Source organism: Fulmarus glacialis, unplaced genomic scaffold (genome assembly GCF_000690835.1).
Source record: "Fulmarus glacialis isolate BGI_N327 unplaced genomic scaffold, ASM69083v1 scaffold8886, whole genome shotgun sequence".
Classification (NCBI taxonomy): Eukaryota; Metazoa; Chordata; class Aves; order Procellariiformes; family Procellariidae; genus Fulmarus; species Fulmarus glacialis.
In genome coordinates, this window is record NW_009217486.1 from 21,862 (window position 1) to 37,624 (window position 15,763).

Consider the following 15,763-nt stretch of genomic DNA (forward strand, 5'->3'; position numbering starts at 1 on the left):
CCTTAACTGGAAAGAGCTGTAAACCATAGAAAGTCCCCTTTTTCTCCAGTAAAGGGAAAAATACCTGTGTCTTTACAGGGAAGATCTTAGTTGTTAATCTGAACGATATTTTTCTTCTACCATCCTTCTTAGTTTGTGTGTTTCAATATTTCAAATGTTTTTTAGTGCATGGTCAGCATGTTTGTTTTCAAACAGTATTCTTTAGAAGTGTAGAACCTGAATAAGAATGTAAACAACATACGGCTTTCAATTTTTTTAACACCTCCTGTTTCTCACTTTAATTTCTGTCAGAATATCAAAATACTTGGTGTTAGTACTCCTGGAGTCATATGCATACATGAATAGGTGATTTATAGTCTTCAGGTTGCTGGTACTGCTGGCTGTAGGAAAGAGATGGTATGCTGGGAGACGAAAATCTGGCAGCAAATAAAAATCCCAGCGATATATCTTTTAAATCTCATTGTATCTGGTGGCTTGACTTATGGTCCTTGAATCTAGTCCCTGTATCTAGTATTCAGCAACACTTTTCTCTGTTTTAACAATACAAGCAAATAACTTCCCTACGCTGTCAGCATTTTCCACTGGTCAAAAAGTAGAGAGAATTATGTTAGTAATAAAAAATATTATTAAAAAATATCTGGAGGACAATTCAATAGCTGATACACAATGGAATCCTGGCATGAGAGGAAGGTTGACTGCTGGTCCAGTGTGTAAGCATGGACACAACCTGCCATACAGCTGCCTCACACAGCCTCACTGCTGGAGAGCCTCATACAGCTGCCTCACTGAGCTGGAGAGACTTTTAACAAATTTAATTGGGAAATACGGTATTTATCCACCAAGCTAATGAACACGAGAATGTCCCAGAGCAAGATCTACGTTTGAAAAACAACTGCTTTGTTGGCATGTCTATGGTGACCACTGGGTCTCAGGCTGGCTTAAGAGCAGAACACATTTTTTCTCTTTCAGTCTCCTTTAGGTGTCAGAAGGAAATATAGACCACCCTAGAAAAGTATGGCATTTTCACACCTCTGTTTTGCAGGCTATTAGTACTGTCTTTCTCTTTAAGCCTACCTCCATTTCATCTGGCTTTCTGTAGTATTTGAATAGAGAGTAACAAATAGCAAAAAAACCCCCCAATGCAGTAAGACGCTGTTCTTATGTTTGCTATGCAGTAGGTAAGGAAAATCTCTTTGCAAGCAGGATATACTTTTAAAAAGTGTTTTGAAAAGTTAGCATTTTACTTTGAAAGCATCGAAGTGATACCACTGACTGAAATCACAGAAATTCCTTCAAGGCTACTCAGGCAATTCTACGTATATGCAGCTAAAAAAATATACTACATCTGCTGTATTGGGACTGAAACACATTAGTGAGATATTTTGCATTGAGGAAACCTGACCAAAGAAGCCCAGGGAGACAGGTTGATAACTGCCATCAGAAAGGTCAACAATTTTTATCTGTTGCTGTTTATGACTGGTTTTAAAACAGGGATAGAGAATTTTTCCCATAACTAGCTTTTGCGCTCTGCAAAAAGCAAAACGTTAAGACCCATTGAGAGGTATGGAAATTGATTCAGCCATGACCTTTTCTAAAACTCTCTCAGTCCATGATGACCCCTTTAAATGGAAACATTTGCTCGCTCAGAAGGACTGGAGTTGCTTTTTCAGGTGTGCCTACTGAGGTGTGCTTTTATATTTTTGACATTTTACTTGCTGTAGATTTTTTTAATCTTCAGAGGATGCATGGGGCTGATGCTTTGTCATATTTGTCAGTTTGACTCGCATCCCTCGCTCCTCGCTGAAGAGCAGTCACTCCTGTGGCTCAGCCCTCATTTCTGTCAGAGCAACATTAGCCAAGCAGTCATTTTCCTCTTACTTTCCACAGCTAAATTCAAAGTAGGGGCAGTTACAGCTTTTTTCCTTCAACCTCATAGACATCACTTTATAAAGTAAATGCTGAAAGTGAAAGGTTTCCTCGCACACGTGTGCTGAAGCAGGATTATTGGTTAAGTGAACATGAATGCTGGGTTCTCCTGCTCATGTCCTCACATGCGGCTGTGAGGAGAGTTACTCCCGGCATGCAATAGGATCAGGTAGCCTTCGTCTGGCATTGCTCCTCAGCTGTACCGGGTGAGACAGCCTCTGGGAGGTGTTGCCATCCATGTGAAGCAGAGCAACAACCCCTACAGCCCTGGCACTCACCTGGTTTCGGGTAGGCAGCTTCCTGCTGTCTCAGGTGGACAATCCCACTCATCATGGGGGCAGACATAGTGCCTGTGCAGGAGAAAGGTCAGGTCTGCCACTGACCAAGACTAAGCAGCCTTTGGTCGGCCGAAGCTGCTGCGACGGATTCGCTATATGGCTGAGTAATTTGGGAGGAAGGGAGGGAGATGAAAGGGAGGACTCAAAAATTTAAGCTTTGTCCCATGTATGTGCTACCAGCAGCCTACCTTGAAAGCCAGTGCTTGTTTTCATGCTTAGCAATAATAGCCTCATTTCTGGAGCATCATTTATATCTTGAGTCAACATCGATATTTTTTCCTTCCCTTGTAGAATCCTGTGCTTAATTTGCTTTTAAAATGTTGTACAGTAATTACTTTATTTAAATGAATCACCTGACAAACCAGTTCTTCATCAAACCTGTCACTTACTCTGCTATTTCTCTTTTAACCTGGACCTTACAATAAATTCTAGGCTTGACTGCTAGTCATCAGCAGAACACAGGAGAAGAAAAACTATTTACTAAATTGCTAGATTTCATTAAGGATACATGGATGAAAACACGACAGCACAGAACAGCCAGATTTTATCTGCTGGCTCATTTGTGATGCACATTTATAGACTGATTCAACTCTTTTTTACACACATAGGTCCCAACAGAAAAATCAAGCTCAAATAGGTAGCAGTTCAAGCTTTTCACAATGCAACTATCCCAAACTTCACTCACAGTAAGCAACAATTTCCTCCATAAATTATCTCAAGGACTTTGTTCATGGGCAGCAGGGCACCACTCTTTGTGCTTACTTCAGGGTTTAATCAGGAGAACATTCAGTCAAGTAAACATTTACTGACCTGGAAGAATTACTTTTGTGGTCTCAGAACTTCCCTACCCTAGCGGGGAGGGGGAGCACTAGCTTTCAGAGACTCTAAATGGCACCCTATTCAGCATCTCCAGCTCAGCTGAATGAAATTTCCTGTGTAAAATTATGGACCTCTCGACTTTCTGTCCTGTTCTTACTCAGACCTATCCAGAGTACCTCACCAGCAAATTAAATCATGTAACCAAAGTTCTCTGTAAGTGCTTTACTGCTGTGTTAACGTGTACAAAAGGAACCTGGAAAATATGTTGAAAGGGTACCAACATATTGATTATGCAGCTGACTTTCAGAGAGACCTATCTGAATACATTTGAAGTCTACGTGGTACTGCATATGCAGTTTTGATTAGTTTGCTTAGGAAACGCATTCATGCAAAACTTTCACTCCTTCCATCACTCCTCCTTTCCCTCCATTCCTTCCCTCTGCCCAGTGAGCTTCTACTCTCTTTTAAAGGGGACCGAGCAAAAATTCTGCAAAATTCTGCTAATGAAGTATAAATAGTTCATGGATATACATCAATTAAAATTAATCTCCATTAAATAGGCAACTGATTAGAGGTCTGGAAAAAGTTCTAGTCTTAGAATGAGAAAGTGCTTGTGTATGTATAGGTATGAAGGTTACCTCAAGGGTGCTTGAATGAAGCTGGTTTAATTAAAAAAAAAAAAAAGTAGAAAGTAATAAAGGCACAGCACAATGATCATTTCCAAGATGGAGAAGATTTTTTTCGAAGATCAAATGATAAGAGACTCATCCTATTGGAAGTGGGGAGAGATGGCGGTCACCCTGTCTTATTAAATAGTTATCTCAGGCTATCCATTATACTCAGTGACATCCACCTTGCCTTTTGAAACTATGTTCTGCTAATTCTAGTAGGGGTTCAAGCAAAACACAACAGTTGTATCTTGCTGGTCCAAGACCAAGCTGGCACTATAGCTAACTGAAAATACTTGTCTTCCTCAGCTGAAAGGAGGGAAAGCAAATTTTGTTTAACCAGAAAAGTAGTAAACTTGTTGGTATCATCATTGGGATGAGGAATTATAGGATCTGAAAGAACAGGCTTTAGATTTTTTTCCTTCTGGTGATCCTGTAGTTTGCAAATCTGGAAAATCCTGCTGACTCTTAGCATTCCACATGAGGTTTTACATTTCATTCCAAAACCAGCACTTAAACTTTTTCCAGCTATTTCTATACGTCACAGTCTCTTGTAATCACTTGTATGTTTTATGAGTGAGAGAAAAAAAAAAAACAGAAAAACTTTAAGGTTCTAATACATGCATATAGTAAATGAGAAATACATACAGTGAACAAGAAAATTGCTTAAGTTGGCAAATTGCTTAAGTCACGTTAAGGTATTGTTATATATGAGTTCAAGAGATAATATAATGCTGTGTATCCAAGAGTAGCTAGAGATTACATTGCCAACTTGGGTTTGATAGCCTCCAGCGTTTTCATTGCTGAGTTAAAATTCGAAACAGGTTTTAATTCCACTGTGTTTCCATTTCCTGATTGTCAGCTAATGACTGCACTATTCCTACATTGGTGACATCAAAATTGCAAGAGATTGCAGTGCATTAGCTGAATACATTCTGATGCTCAGAAAACATAAAACGATATCTAGGGCTTAAATTTCACATGGGGAAATGCGAAAATATGTAACTGAGAAATCCAAAGTATTCTCTAGTGACTTGCACTAAATGACTAAATTATACTTGCAAAATCAAGTACTGAAGCTGGAGATTGCTGTTTAAAGGAGCTATTTTTTTTCAAATTAGCTGTGTTTGTTATGCATTCATCAAATCCCAGTGCTCCTAGACAGTCTGAATGTGTTGTTGGCATAATAAAGTCTCTAGAGGCTAGAGGGAGTAGACATCCAAGTATAAGTGGGACAGCCTGTTGGCTTGAAACACATCTCAGAATATATGCTAAAAAAGTTCATCATGCTTCCAAAATTCAGATTGGTTATTTACAGGTCCTCTTTTGGAAAATTTGCTTCCAGGTTAAAGAAAAGCTCAGACTCACCTCATTTGTTTTAAAAAGGAGCAAGAAGTATATAAAATTTCAGTTTGAAAGGTAGAAAGTTGAACAAGTTGAACAGCACTCAAAGAGCAGTTGCCCAGCTGGAATTGCACTGAATGGGTTGGGACACCTCTTGGTTCAAATAGTTCAAAACAGGTGTTGGAAGAAGAGTCTAGAGGAATGATAGGAAGTTGAGAGCTGTTGTGCTAGATCCAGCACGGTCCTTGCAAGGAGGCTTTTAAACCGGTGCCATGACGGTACTGGTAGACGTTACACCACTGGAGACATCATTCAACACTTTGGCACAGAGGTGAAATCTTCCAGCGTGTGGAGCAGCGTGTGGCTTGGCTATGTTCTATATCAACAAGTTCAGTTCATTCAGCAATGAGCTTTGAAAAAGCAAAAATATTCACCTGTTCTTGAGCTGAGCAAACTGAGAAATGACCAACAACATTGCCTAAGGTTTATAAAAAACCAAAGCCCTACTAAGACATAGACCTCAAGTGGAAACTTTCAGTCCATGCCTACTCAAGCTCCTAAGCCACTTCTGAATGGGGATCTTGTACTGCCAAGATCTGCAGAAACACTTCAGAAAACATCTCCAGCACATCCAAGTTTCATCTCCAAACATAGATTAGATTGGAGCAGGGGGAACAAGACCTATGAATACCACTACTTTCATTAGTTAGGGAACTCAACAGAAGTTTTCTCAAGCATTTAAAAATTTTACTTTGAAAAGCCTGAGTAATAAACATGCCTCATCTTTCACAGATGTTTGTCTAAGCAACATTCATAATATTGAGTTAACCTACAGTCACATTGTAGATAAAAACTAATGATCCAATATGCTTTTGCTGTAGTGCTTTTAACAGCGATTTTAACTGTTTTCCTTTATGAACACTCAGATTATTATTGGTCATAGTTTATTTTTCTCTTTTAATGTACAGTGATGAAGAGGTGAATAATACTTCTCATTTATCTCTGTTTCAACAGGAGGGATATTCGAAACTGTGGAAAATGAACCTGTTAATATTGAAGAATTGGCTTTCAAGTTTGCAGTCACCAACATTAATAGAAACAGAACGCTGATGCCTAATACCACATTAACCTATGACATCCAGAGAATTAACCTTTTTGATAGTTTTGAAGCCTCGAGAAGAGGTAATTATCTCAATTAGAGTGTCAGTAACATACATGTTCTGCACTACCTTTCCCCAGCCTGGTCTCCTTTTTTGCTCCAATAGTAAGGTGTGTATATGAACGGTAACGTAAAATTCAGCTTTCAAAGTTATTTGAACTAAGGATCAAGCTGGACTTGGACTTGTCATCTAGTTTCTGATAAAACACCTACATCCTGTCTGCATGCTAAGAGCCCCAGATGGAAGGTGACAAGTCCAACCCATTTTTCTTTCCAAAAAATAGATTTGCCACCTGGAATTCTGCAGAAAATGATCACAGACTAACAGGGAGCACAGTGGGATGTCACAACCCATGATTAGCACACACACACAGATATCCTTTATTCATAACAAATTAATTCTATTGTACTTTAAAGAACAGGGGCCAGTAGTCTCCTTGTCCTGAAATATTAACGCTTCAGTGCCTTAGAAACAGAAGTAAATTTCTGTGTTATAAACAACTATAAGAATAGGAGTGGACAAGTTTGGAGGTTTTTTGCCTATTCTTTTATTTTTCTCAGAGGGAAAATTATGGTCCAATTTACTTGCATCTAATTTACTTGCAGACCAAAACAGAAAGGGGAAAAAAGTCAAAACTCTCCTTAGACACCGTGTATTTCTTCCCCTCTAGGAGGCAACCTTGAAGTTTGATAAAATTTTATATACAACAATGTAGTTCCTGGAATTATGTGGTGTGCACACAATCTCACGCAAACAAGTCTGGAGAAAGACCCATAAGTCACTAAGACTTTGCAGATGTGCTTTGCAGTTTACTATAACATCTGTCACTGTTATGCTTGCTATAAGGCAAAAGATGTGTCTGCTATAAGGCAAATGAAGGCTGGAAAATGAACATGCTTCACATCACGAATCATGCTAGAATGCTGGTGAGCTGTCACCTTTCAAACATCTAAGTTACTAAATTCTCCTCGTGGTACTTTATTTTCTAACTAAAGATTGGAAAAAAGGAGAACGCTTTCAAAGAACATCAAAAATAGCTTTAAATTGTGTTTATTGCATTCTTTTTCAAGTATCAGATATATGCTGGAACTATATGCTATCAAAAATCAAACATGCTGGGTTTACATAACTCCCTATAATCCAGAATGAGACAGGATTTTAGATTCCCTGTAGAGTGAGAATCTCTTCTGTGACGATTGTGAAAGTACCTTTTCCATTTAATGTGCAGGAAGGAGTTCACTATAAATATTTTTGTAAATCTACATGCAATGAATCCATGTAGGCAGTAGTAATTTCTTCTCATCATGAATTATTGATATTATTTATGCAATTTGCATGTTAAAACCTGTGATCCTTTAGGAAGGCTTCTGAATTAAACCTTGAAAGTCTCTGCATTTTATGCTGTCTAAAACACTCATTTGTAGACTGAAAACAGAAAATAATTGATTTTCTGTCATATTCTATTACTATCAGAGAGCTAAATATTACTTTTAAAAATTTCAGCTCATTGTGGATGTTTGTGTTCTTAGTATTTCACCCAATCACAGTAATTTCTGAATTTCCCACAAAGAACTACCTTACAAAGAGTACAGCATTGCAACTCAGGGCAGGGCTTTGTCCCAGTCAATAAACCTTATTAAAAACATTTGCAGTAAATTTTACTAATGGAAAAATATAATTATTATTACTTCATCTTCTGTCTGTTAGCCTGAAAAGACATGGGAGGCAAAGAAAAATGAAAAGACGTCTACAGGAGGGATTCTTTTGGCTGAGATATAGGCACAAGGAGAAAGAAACTTTTGTTGATACTAGCATTTGACTGATTTGGAAAGGTATTAAAATGTCAGTGTGTGTTGATTCTTTATTTCCCTGTGTCGTTACTGAGGGCTTTAGGCTTTACTGCCTGTTTTGCAAACACTGATTACGGACTGCCATGAATCACAGTGCCCTTTGCTGTTTATATTCCTTCAGTAGCCTGAAATTAAAGCAACTCACATTGGTAGAAGCTTGCCAGTCACGGAGGGAATCCATATAGTGTCTGTTGTGACTCCATGAACGTATTTCTTGACACGCTGCCATGAAACTTAATTCATGTGACGTCCCTTTGGCAAGCTCGTAGCCAGAAAGCTCCTGGGTTCCCCAGGATAATCCCATTTTGAGAAAGGCAATTTAGGAATCAATGTGATCTGAAGGTAATGAGTGGAGAAGTTGTTCTGGTTTTTTTTGTAGCAAGTAGGTTCTAGGATATAACGCTAGTCAGTAAAGCCATTTTCAGGAACCATTTGCAAAACTTGCAACGGGATTGGGTGAACATGGTTACCCATTCTCATTTTGATATGATGGGGATGGATGGGGAATAAATTATCTCAGTAAACATCGTACAAGTTACTTGCTTTTGCCAACTAACAGCTTCTTCCACTCTCTTCCTCTCCCCCCAGCATGCGACCAGCTCGCTCTTGGTGTAGCTGCTCTGTTCGGACCTTCCCACAGCTCCTCCGTCAGTGCAGTGCAGTCCATTTGCAATGCACTTGAAGTCCCACATATTCAGACCCGATGGAAGCACCCTACAGTGGATAACAAAGATGCGTTTTATATCAACCTCTATCCAGACTATGCAGCCATCAGCAGAGCAGTTTTGGATCTTGTACTATACTACAACTGGAAAATAGTAACAGTAGTATATGAAGACAGCACAGGTAAGTAGCACTGGTGTGCTGTGGGCCATGCACTTCTATTAATGTACTCATATGAATAAATCCTGTGAGAGGGAGTGCCTGTAATAGTTCAGTTTGGCATACCTACAGCAGTTTTCCCCAGAATATAGAAGAAAAACATCTTGTAAGGTGCAGCTATCCTTCTCCTGCTGTGGCTTTTGGAAAGCTGTTTGCTTCATCAGACCTTAAGAAGTCACCAGGAGGTAGCTCCTGGGTTCTGAATACTCGATCATGTTTTGCTTCCTATTTGTGGAATCAATAACACAGCTTCAAACTGATAAATATTCTAGTGTGGGGCTGATGAGGGGATGCATCAACAACCCAGAAGTTCAAGCTGCAGCATTTTTAACGTAGAGACTACCTTGTTCCTTGAAACTGTCTCAGAAACAGTCTACTCACTTGCTAGCTGGGTACCGAAGGCTGAATCTGAAAGTTGCAATTTGTGTAAATATTTCCAGCCTGGGACTCTTAACTTAAAGAAGATCATTCCTCCCCCTGGGGCACACAGTAGTCATAGCTGTCCAGCGACATATCACAGACAATAAATACCTGTAACATACCCCTTTTCATTCACAGAACAACAACAACAAAAAAAGGTAACAATAACTCATTCCTGGGAATAAGTGATTTAAAGGCTTAGGCTTATGAGGGACTCTTTTTTTTTTTTAATACACAGAGTCTGTGGAAGAGTGTCCATGTTATAAGGAAGTCCAAGCCACTGTTGCATGTCTTTACATATCGAGGCTTCACATATCTATCCCTGTAGCTGATACCATATATTGTACCAACAGCCAAAATACTTCAGGCAGCGTCATTTCCGTCACTGGAGTGGGAAGATATTGTTTCTGAGAAACATATTAGCTGCTCTGGTCATTGAGCGAACGGTGTACCTAAACTGCTCTCAGAAGGAGTCCTGCCCAGCAGGATTACACACCAAAATTTATTCCAAGCATGACTGCAGAGAACATAATCTCTCCTACAGTGTAGACTCAGTCATGGATTAAGGGTCCATAATTTGACTTCACAAGAAAAGGTTTGCCTGTAAACAAACCATTAAAAGCTCAGAGGTCTATAGCTCTCCCGTCAAAACACAGGAAACACTATTGCTTTTTGCCAACTGATTGCTTTTTGCAGGGCACAAAGTTACAGATCAGGGCACATTCTAAGCAGCAAAAAAGATTTTCTTGGAGACACGTCTGTAGAGATGAAGAAAATAGAGCCAACTAAATAAGACTTACACTGACAGTTGTTCCACTGTAAACTCTCACCACCATCCTTCAACACTATCTTTGTATGGTAAAGGTGGAGCTGAACCACATGCATTTCTGGAAAATCCTGTTGTCATTGCAGTCATTGGTGCAAATTTAGCACTTCGCTGTCAGCCCCTCTCTGAGGCTTGCATTCCCCTTTCTCTTCCCACTGCCCACAGAAATATAGCACCTTCTAGAGCTCTACAGATGTGCAGGTGACATTTAAATTGATTCTTTGATAATGGCATAAAACAAACCTGGATGAGCCACAAGCTCAGGCATCTGTCTAAGCCTTTAAAGGGAGTATGCAAAAAAAAAAATCATGCCTTTTAAAATCACATTGTAAAAACATGTCTGAAAGACGGAATTCTGTTAAAAAAACCCCCAAAACTCAATTTAAGGCTAAAAACATTGCATTTATTTCTGCACTGTTGACAGCACAAAAGAAGCATGTTTCCTCCTGGATCCAAGAGGCAGGTCTCAATGCCAATGTTCTGCTCACCTTGGACTCGGAGAGTAGACAAGAGGGCTGGAGGTAGAAGAGAAAGAACAAGTCAGGCTGGGCTTACTGCAGCGGTCTTCTTGCATTTCCATGACGGTGGTCCAGCTCAGCAGGATTTCTGCTGGACTCCTAGCACTGTATGCCAACATATACTCATGGATAAACAAGTAGAGTCTTTGTCAGCCTACCCTATTATCAAATTAGCATTCCAAAACACTAAGTGCTGTGTACGTGTTCAGTTACAAAAATAACTGCTAATAAAGAGACTTCATTTGCAGAGATATTTACAAAGTAAATTAATCATCAATCATCTTATTAACTTGGAGTCAGGAAAGTAAACGGGCCAACTTTGATCAATATAAATAGTCTTTGGATTTTTGGTTAGAGTGATGCCATTTAGCTCAAGCTCTTTTTATTTCTCATCTCTCATGTTTGGCATTATTACACCACAAGAAGAAAAAACATATTAACCTATTTTTTTCTTAGAGACTAATTGTATGTGAAGAGCAGCTTCATTCCTAACGAAACAATGAACTCATAGCTGTTAACAGTGAACTTCCAATGATCCATGTCCAGATGATTCAGGTTGAGATTAGCCCTGCTCCAGGTTAAGCGTCTATTTTGAAGTTAAAGTGTGGAAAATCCTGCTTTCATCCTTCACACTACAGCACTGCTCCAAGCCCACATGCCATCATGTCCAGCTCCAGCACAGAGGCCACATACTGTGCCAGTTTGCCAAGCTGTACTTGCCCACCTCCTGTAGTTATGGTTTTCACTTCTGCATGGACGCATCCGTCAACAGAAATGCAGTTACGAGCCTGGACTGAGCAATGTTAAAAAAACCAATTCATCTGAGTGAGCTCATGTTTCCAAATGATCCAAATCACTTGTGGCTACACTCCTTATCTCAGACACTATTTACCATGCTGCCAGTTCTTGTCATCCAAATGTTTTTCAGCCATAACTTTTTTCCAGTCTTGGAATCATAGAATCATAGAATCATAGAATCATAGAATCATTAAGGTTGGAAAAGACCTCTAAGATCATCAAGTCCAACTGTTAACCCAACACCACCATGCCCACTAAACCATGTCCCTAAGTGCCTCATCTACACGTCTTTTAAATGCTTCCAGGGATGGTGACTCTACCACTTTCCTGGGCAGCCTGTTCCAATGCTTGACCGCTCTTTCAGTAAAGAAGTTTTTCCTAATGTCCAGTCTAAACCTCCCTTGGCGCAACTTGAGGCCATTTCCTCTCGTCCTATCGCTAGTTACTTTGAAGTGCATACAGAGATAAGAGCACTACAAATATCTGAACGGCTTAGCACCAGCCTTCACCGATCTCCGCTGTTTAATAAAGCTTTCTCATTGACATCCGCTTTTTGAGATCTGGCAAACGATTATTTTATAGTCCCACATTTTTCATGAGCAGGTTGTATGATATATGAAGATGGTCACCTCCCGGGGGCAAGGGCTTTACATCTAGGACGCTACCCGTGTCAACTAACTATAGTCCCAAGTTTTCATTCTTCAGCATTTTACCACCATATCAGCTTTACTTTTAGCTTGTCCAGTGTTTACACTGGGGTAAGCCGTTCTATGTTCTCTCTCATACCCTTTCTGATATTGATGAAGCAATAAGTTTCTAGAAGTTTTTCCAATCTTCTAGAATTTATTCAACGTTCCAGTATTTACCACATTAGTTGTTGAGTGTTAGTAATCTACTGAGTGGACTCTATAGGGCTGTCAATGATAAGCAAATTTTATATAAGCAGGTCTAGAAAACCTGCAACCAATAGTGCTAAAAATTACTTTTGGAATAGGAAGTACTTACTCATCCTGCTTATCAAATATCATGTTAAATGGTACCAAATGCACCGTGTTAAACAACTTTACTGTCTCCTCCAAAGGGACCTACAGGAGTTATAAAGCTTGTATTTTGTTCCTAAAATACATTTGCAAGATTTCTTCATGTTTCCTGAGTTGAGCTAATCAGATTTTTACCCTCTTGTCTCTTAGACTTCAATATAAATAAGAATAATAAAGCACACTACAGCTGATTTTTATTTCAAATTGCTGTCCTTACTGTGCCATTGAAAGATGGACTTTCAGCCAAAGTCATCTTTCTTGATAGTAAATTAATGGGTTCTGGTAATAGACTAAATATTTATTTAAACACCTCACAGTTTTCTCTTTCTGAAATTCTCATCCCACTCATTAATGTGTATAGCTTTCCAATGCTAGGGAAAAATAAGACTCCCAAGTAAATTTATTTATTTTTCAGGTTGAGACTGTGCTCCTTTTTTCCATATTAAGCATAATCCACATTATGTTCAGAGTCCTCAGGCCATAATCAGCCTTCATTCTGATTATTAATTCCTCTTTATTTTTCATCAAGGTGTTAAAAAAGAGTTAGTTTATATCAAGTGTAAGGCAAAGAATTGTCTCCTGAAGTTTAATGATCTAACGAAGCCTTGCAATACACTGCATGATACATGGGGCATGTATTTCCCAAGCTTAGGTACTGTAAATTATGGTTTATCTTTCCACTTGCTAGAACCGGGTAGACATACTGTTCTTTGGTTTAATTTGGTGGTTTGTAATAGATCCCTTCCAATATCCCACTTTTGCACGTCATTATTTGGCACATTGATCTGTAACAACCACATGAATTTGTCTCAGTTATCAACAATTCAAACAAAAGGAATAGCACTGCCTTCAGTGCAGGTTTGATTCTGCTTTTGGTCTATCTTCCCTGAATTCTATAATTTTAATGTAACAGGTGCTGACAAGGGCAACTACATCAAATTCCTCATCTTCTGTAAGAATCCCTGACTTTTCCCACTTGTTAGCCTGCTCTCTCAGCATTTGTTTAAGGCTCAGGGGAACCAAATCTTTTCGTCATAGGAGTTCAATTAGTTTGCACAGGGCAGAATTTGAGTTCTTACTGAATTTGCTTTCTTTGAACTTGAGGTTACAAGAGACATCTAACTTTGCTAACACATTTTTCTAATAAAAAGGAGTGCTTTCTCAAAGCAGTAAAAGTATTTCTTCAATTTTAAGTCTGGCTGAATTACATATACATTTTTTTAATTAAAAAAAAAAAAGGGAAATGGGGAGGTGAACACTTTTTACCGACACACACTACCACGCTTACTGCCAATGTGTATGATTATTTGCCTGTTGGAACATTGTGTTTATGTTAGGCATGTTTGAACTCATAAATATGTCACATAGGACTTGCAGTAGTTCTAGACATCACAAAATGATGTGAAATATTCAAAGACACTCACATATTTTAACATTTTACTCAAGTGCAAACCATTTCTCTTGATCAAACTACTAGTTGAAGCTTGCTGCATTCATCAAGGTCAGAGACCACAAGATAATTCCTCAACAATACAGAAAATTCCCAACCCTGTTTCCAAAGGAAAAGGGAAAGTGTTTAGATGTCTGGGTAAAAGGCAGCGGAATACAGACAGTAGGCCAAGAAAGTTAGTGAAACAAGTCTGGTTTCCATCCTTATAGATTTTGTTTCGAAGCCCTAAATGGAACCTTTCCTCTCTTAGTACTGGCTAACACTCCCTCTGGGCCCTTCAGAGGTCACGCTCCGCCACCACAGCTTCCACCTGGCCGGACTCCACAACATCTTTCCTACCCAATTTCCTGCTCCAGCGCAGTCATGCGTCGCTGTTCAGGTCACATCACCCACTTTGCAGGGACGGGGCCCATGCCCAGGATATGTCACTTTTGACCCTTCCCAGCTTGGCCGCTACTTCCTTCCCAACCTCATGGGCAGTCCGTGATGCCTCCTGCCTGTTGCAGGCTGAGCTCCAGATGATCTCACCAAGCGAGAGAAAAGTGACTCTCCTAAGCACTGCACTTGCCCAGGCCTTCCCCACTCCTTCCAGGAGTTAGACTAAGCACTTCACAGTTAAGATTTGTCCCACATCAAGACTTGGTGGTATCACGTCCAAGGGTTTGGATTTGTTGAGCAGGAGGAAGAGGAAGGACAGCACTGATGGTTAGTTCCCTGTGCTATTAATTATGCTGGCAGCCAGGCTTTTGCCTGGTCCTTCAGAAAAATAACTGCAGTTCTTTTCACTGCTGCTTTGATTTCTTCAGTACACTGTAACTAGGCTTTACCTTCACTTCATGTGGCAGTAGAAAGTGATGGGAAGTGCAAGGTCCAAGTCTCATGTGACTGAAGTAGATATTTTAAGGCACACAGCATTTCCTTTTGCCCAAAAGGAGACAGAGGTGGGTGGGTAAATCCTTTTCTCCTGCTTTTCACCACACTTGCACTTAAGTACTTTCTGTTGCTGGAAAGAGAAACAACAGTACTCACTCTGAGGCTGTGGATAAGATGCAAGATTCCCTGCATGCTGCACTCTTCCTCCCAAATCTGTTTCCCCTCTTAGAGTCGCCATTCATTATAGTGGCAAAGACACTGCAGTCAAGGGCTGAACACTTGAGTGCGTGGTACAACCAAGCTACAGCTTTACAGCCAGATTACATAAACTCCCCTGCTTGTTAGTCAGTGTTGGGAGCATGTGCCCCATTCTCATAATAATGAGCTCAAGTTGTTTCATATTTATACAGGCTGGCTTCCAGCCAGGCTCCGATCTCACAGCGCGTGCAGTAATTTACATTTGAATACTCATAATGCTTAATATTCTATATTGATTGTTGATACTTGAAAACCTGTAAAGAACAGACTCAGCATTGCAGGCGGAGAGAAAGATTAGTTTTTTCAAAACACATTGCCAGTACTTGAGTGAAAGCCAACAGTCCTCAACATAGCAATCACTCACTAACCTTAGAAGAAATAGGGATGCTTCCTCTTGCCTTATATGTACCATTGGACATTCAGCCGAGGACATTCACACACAAGACAAATATATACCCACTCCCGGCAAGAGAGCAATGGGTTTTTTCATACTAATAATTCGTTTGATTTTTGTTCAAGAAGTGCTTCTTGCCTATATTGTCTCTCTCTTTATGCATATCTTTAAGACAGTCTTTTACTTTCACTCAGCAGGA

The 15,763-nt window shown here is 39.7% G+C and overlaps 1 protein-coding gene across 1 annotated transcript in view; it reads left to right on the forward strand.

Annotated features, from left to right (window-relative positions):
* Window positions 1-2,257: 2,257 nt before the first annotated feature.
* The window catches only part of GRIK1 (glutamate receptor, ionotropic, kainate 1), an 83,443-nt gene continuing 69,937 nt past the window's right edge, over window positions 2,258-15,763 (forward strand). Inside the window, exons 1-3 of the mRNA XM_009579691.1 lie at window positions 2,258-2,291; window positions 6,110-6,277; window positions 8,694-8,951. Coding sequence (XP_009577986.1) covers window positions 2,258-2,291; window positions 6,110-6,277; window positions 8,694-8,951 — 460 coding nt within the window. The remainder of the gene's footprint in view (window positions 2,292-6,109; window positions 6,278-8,693; window positions 8,952-15,763) is intronic.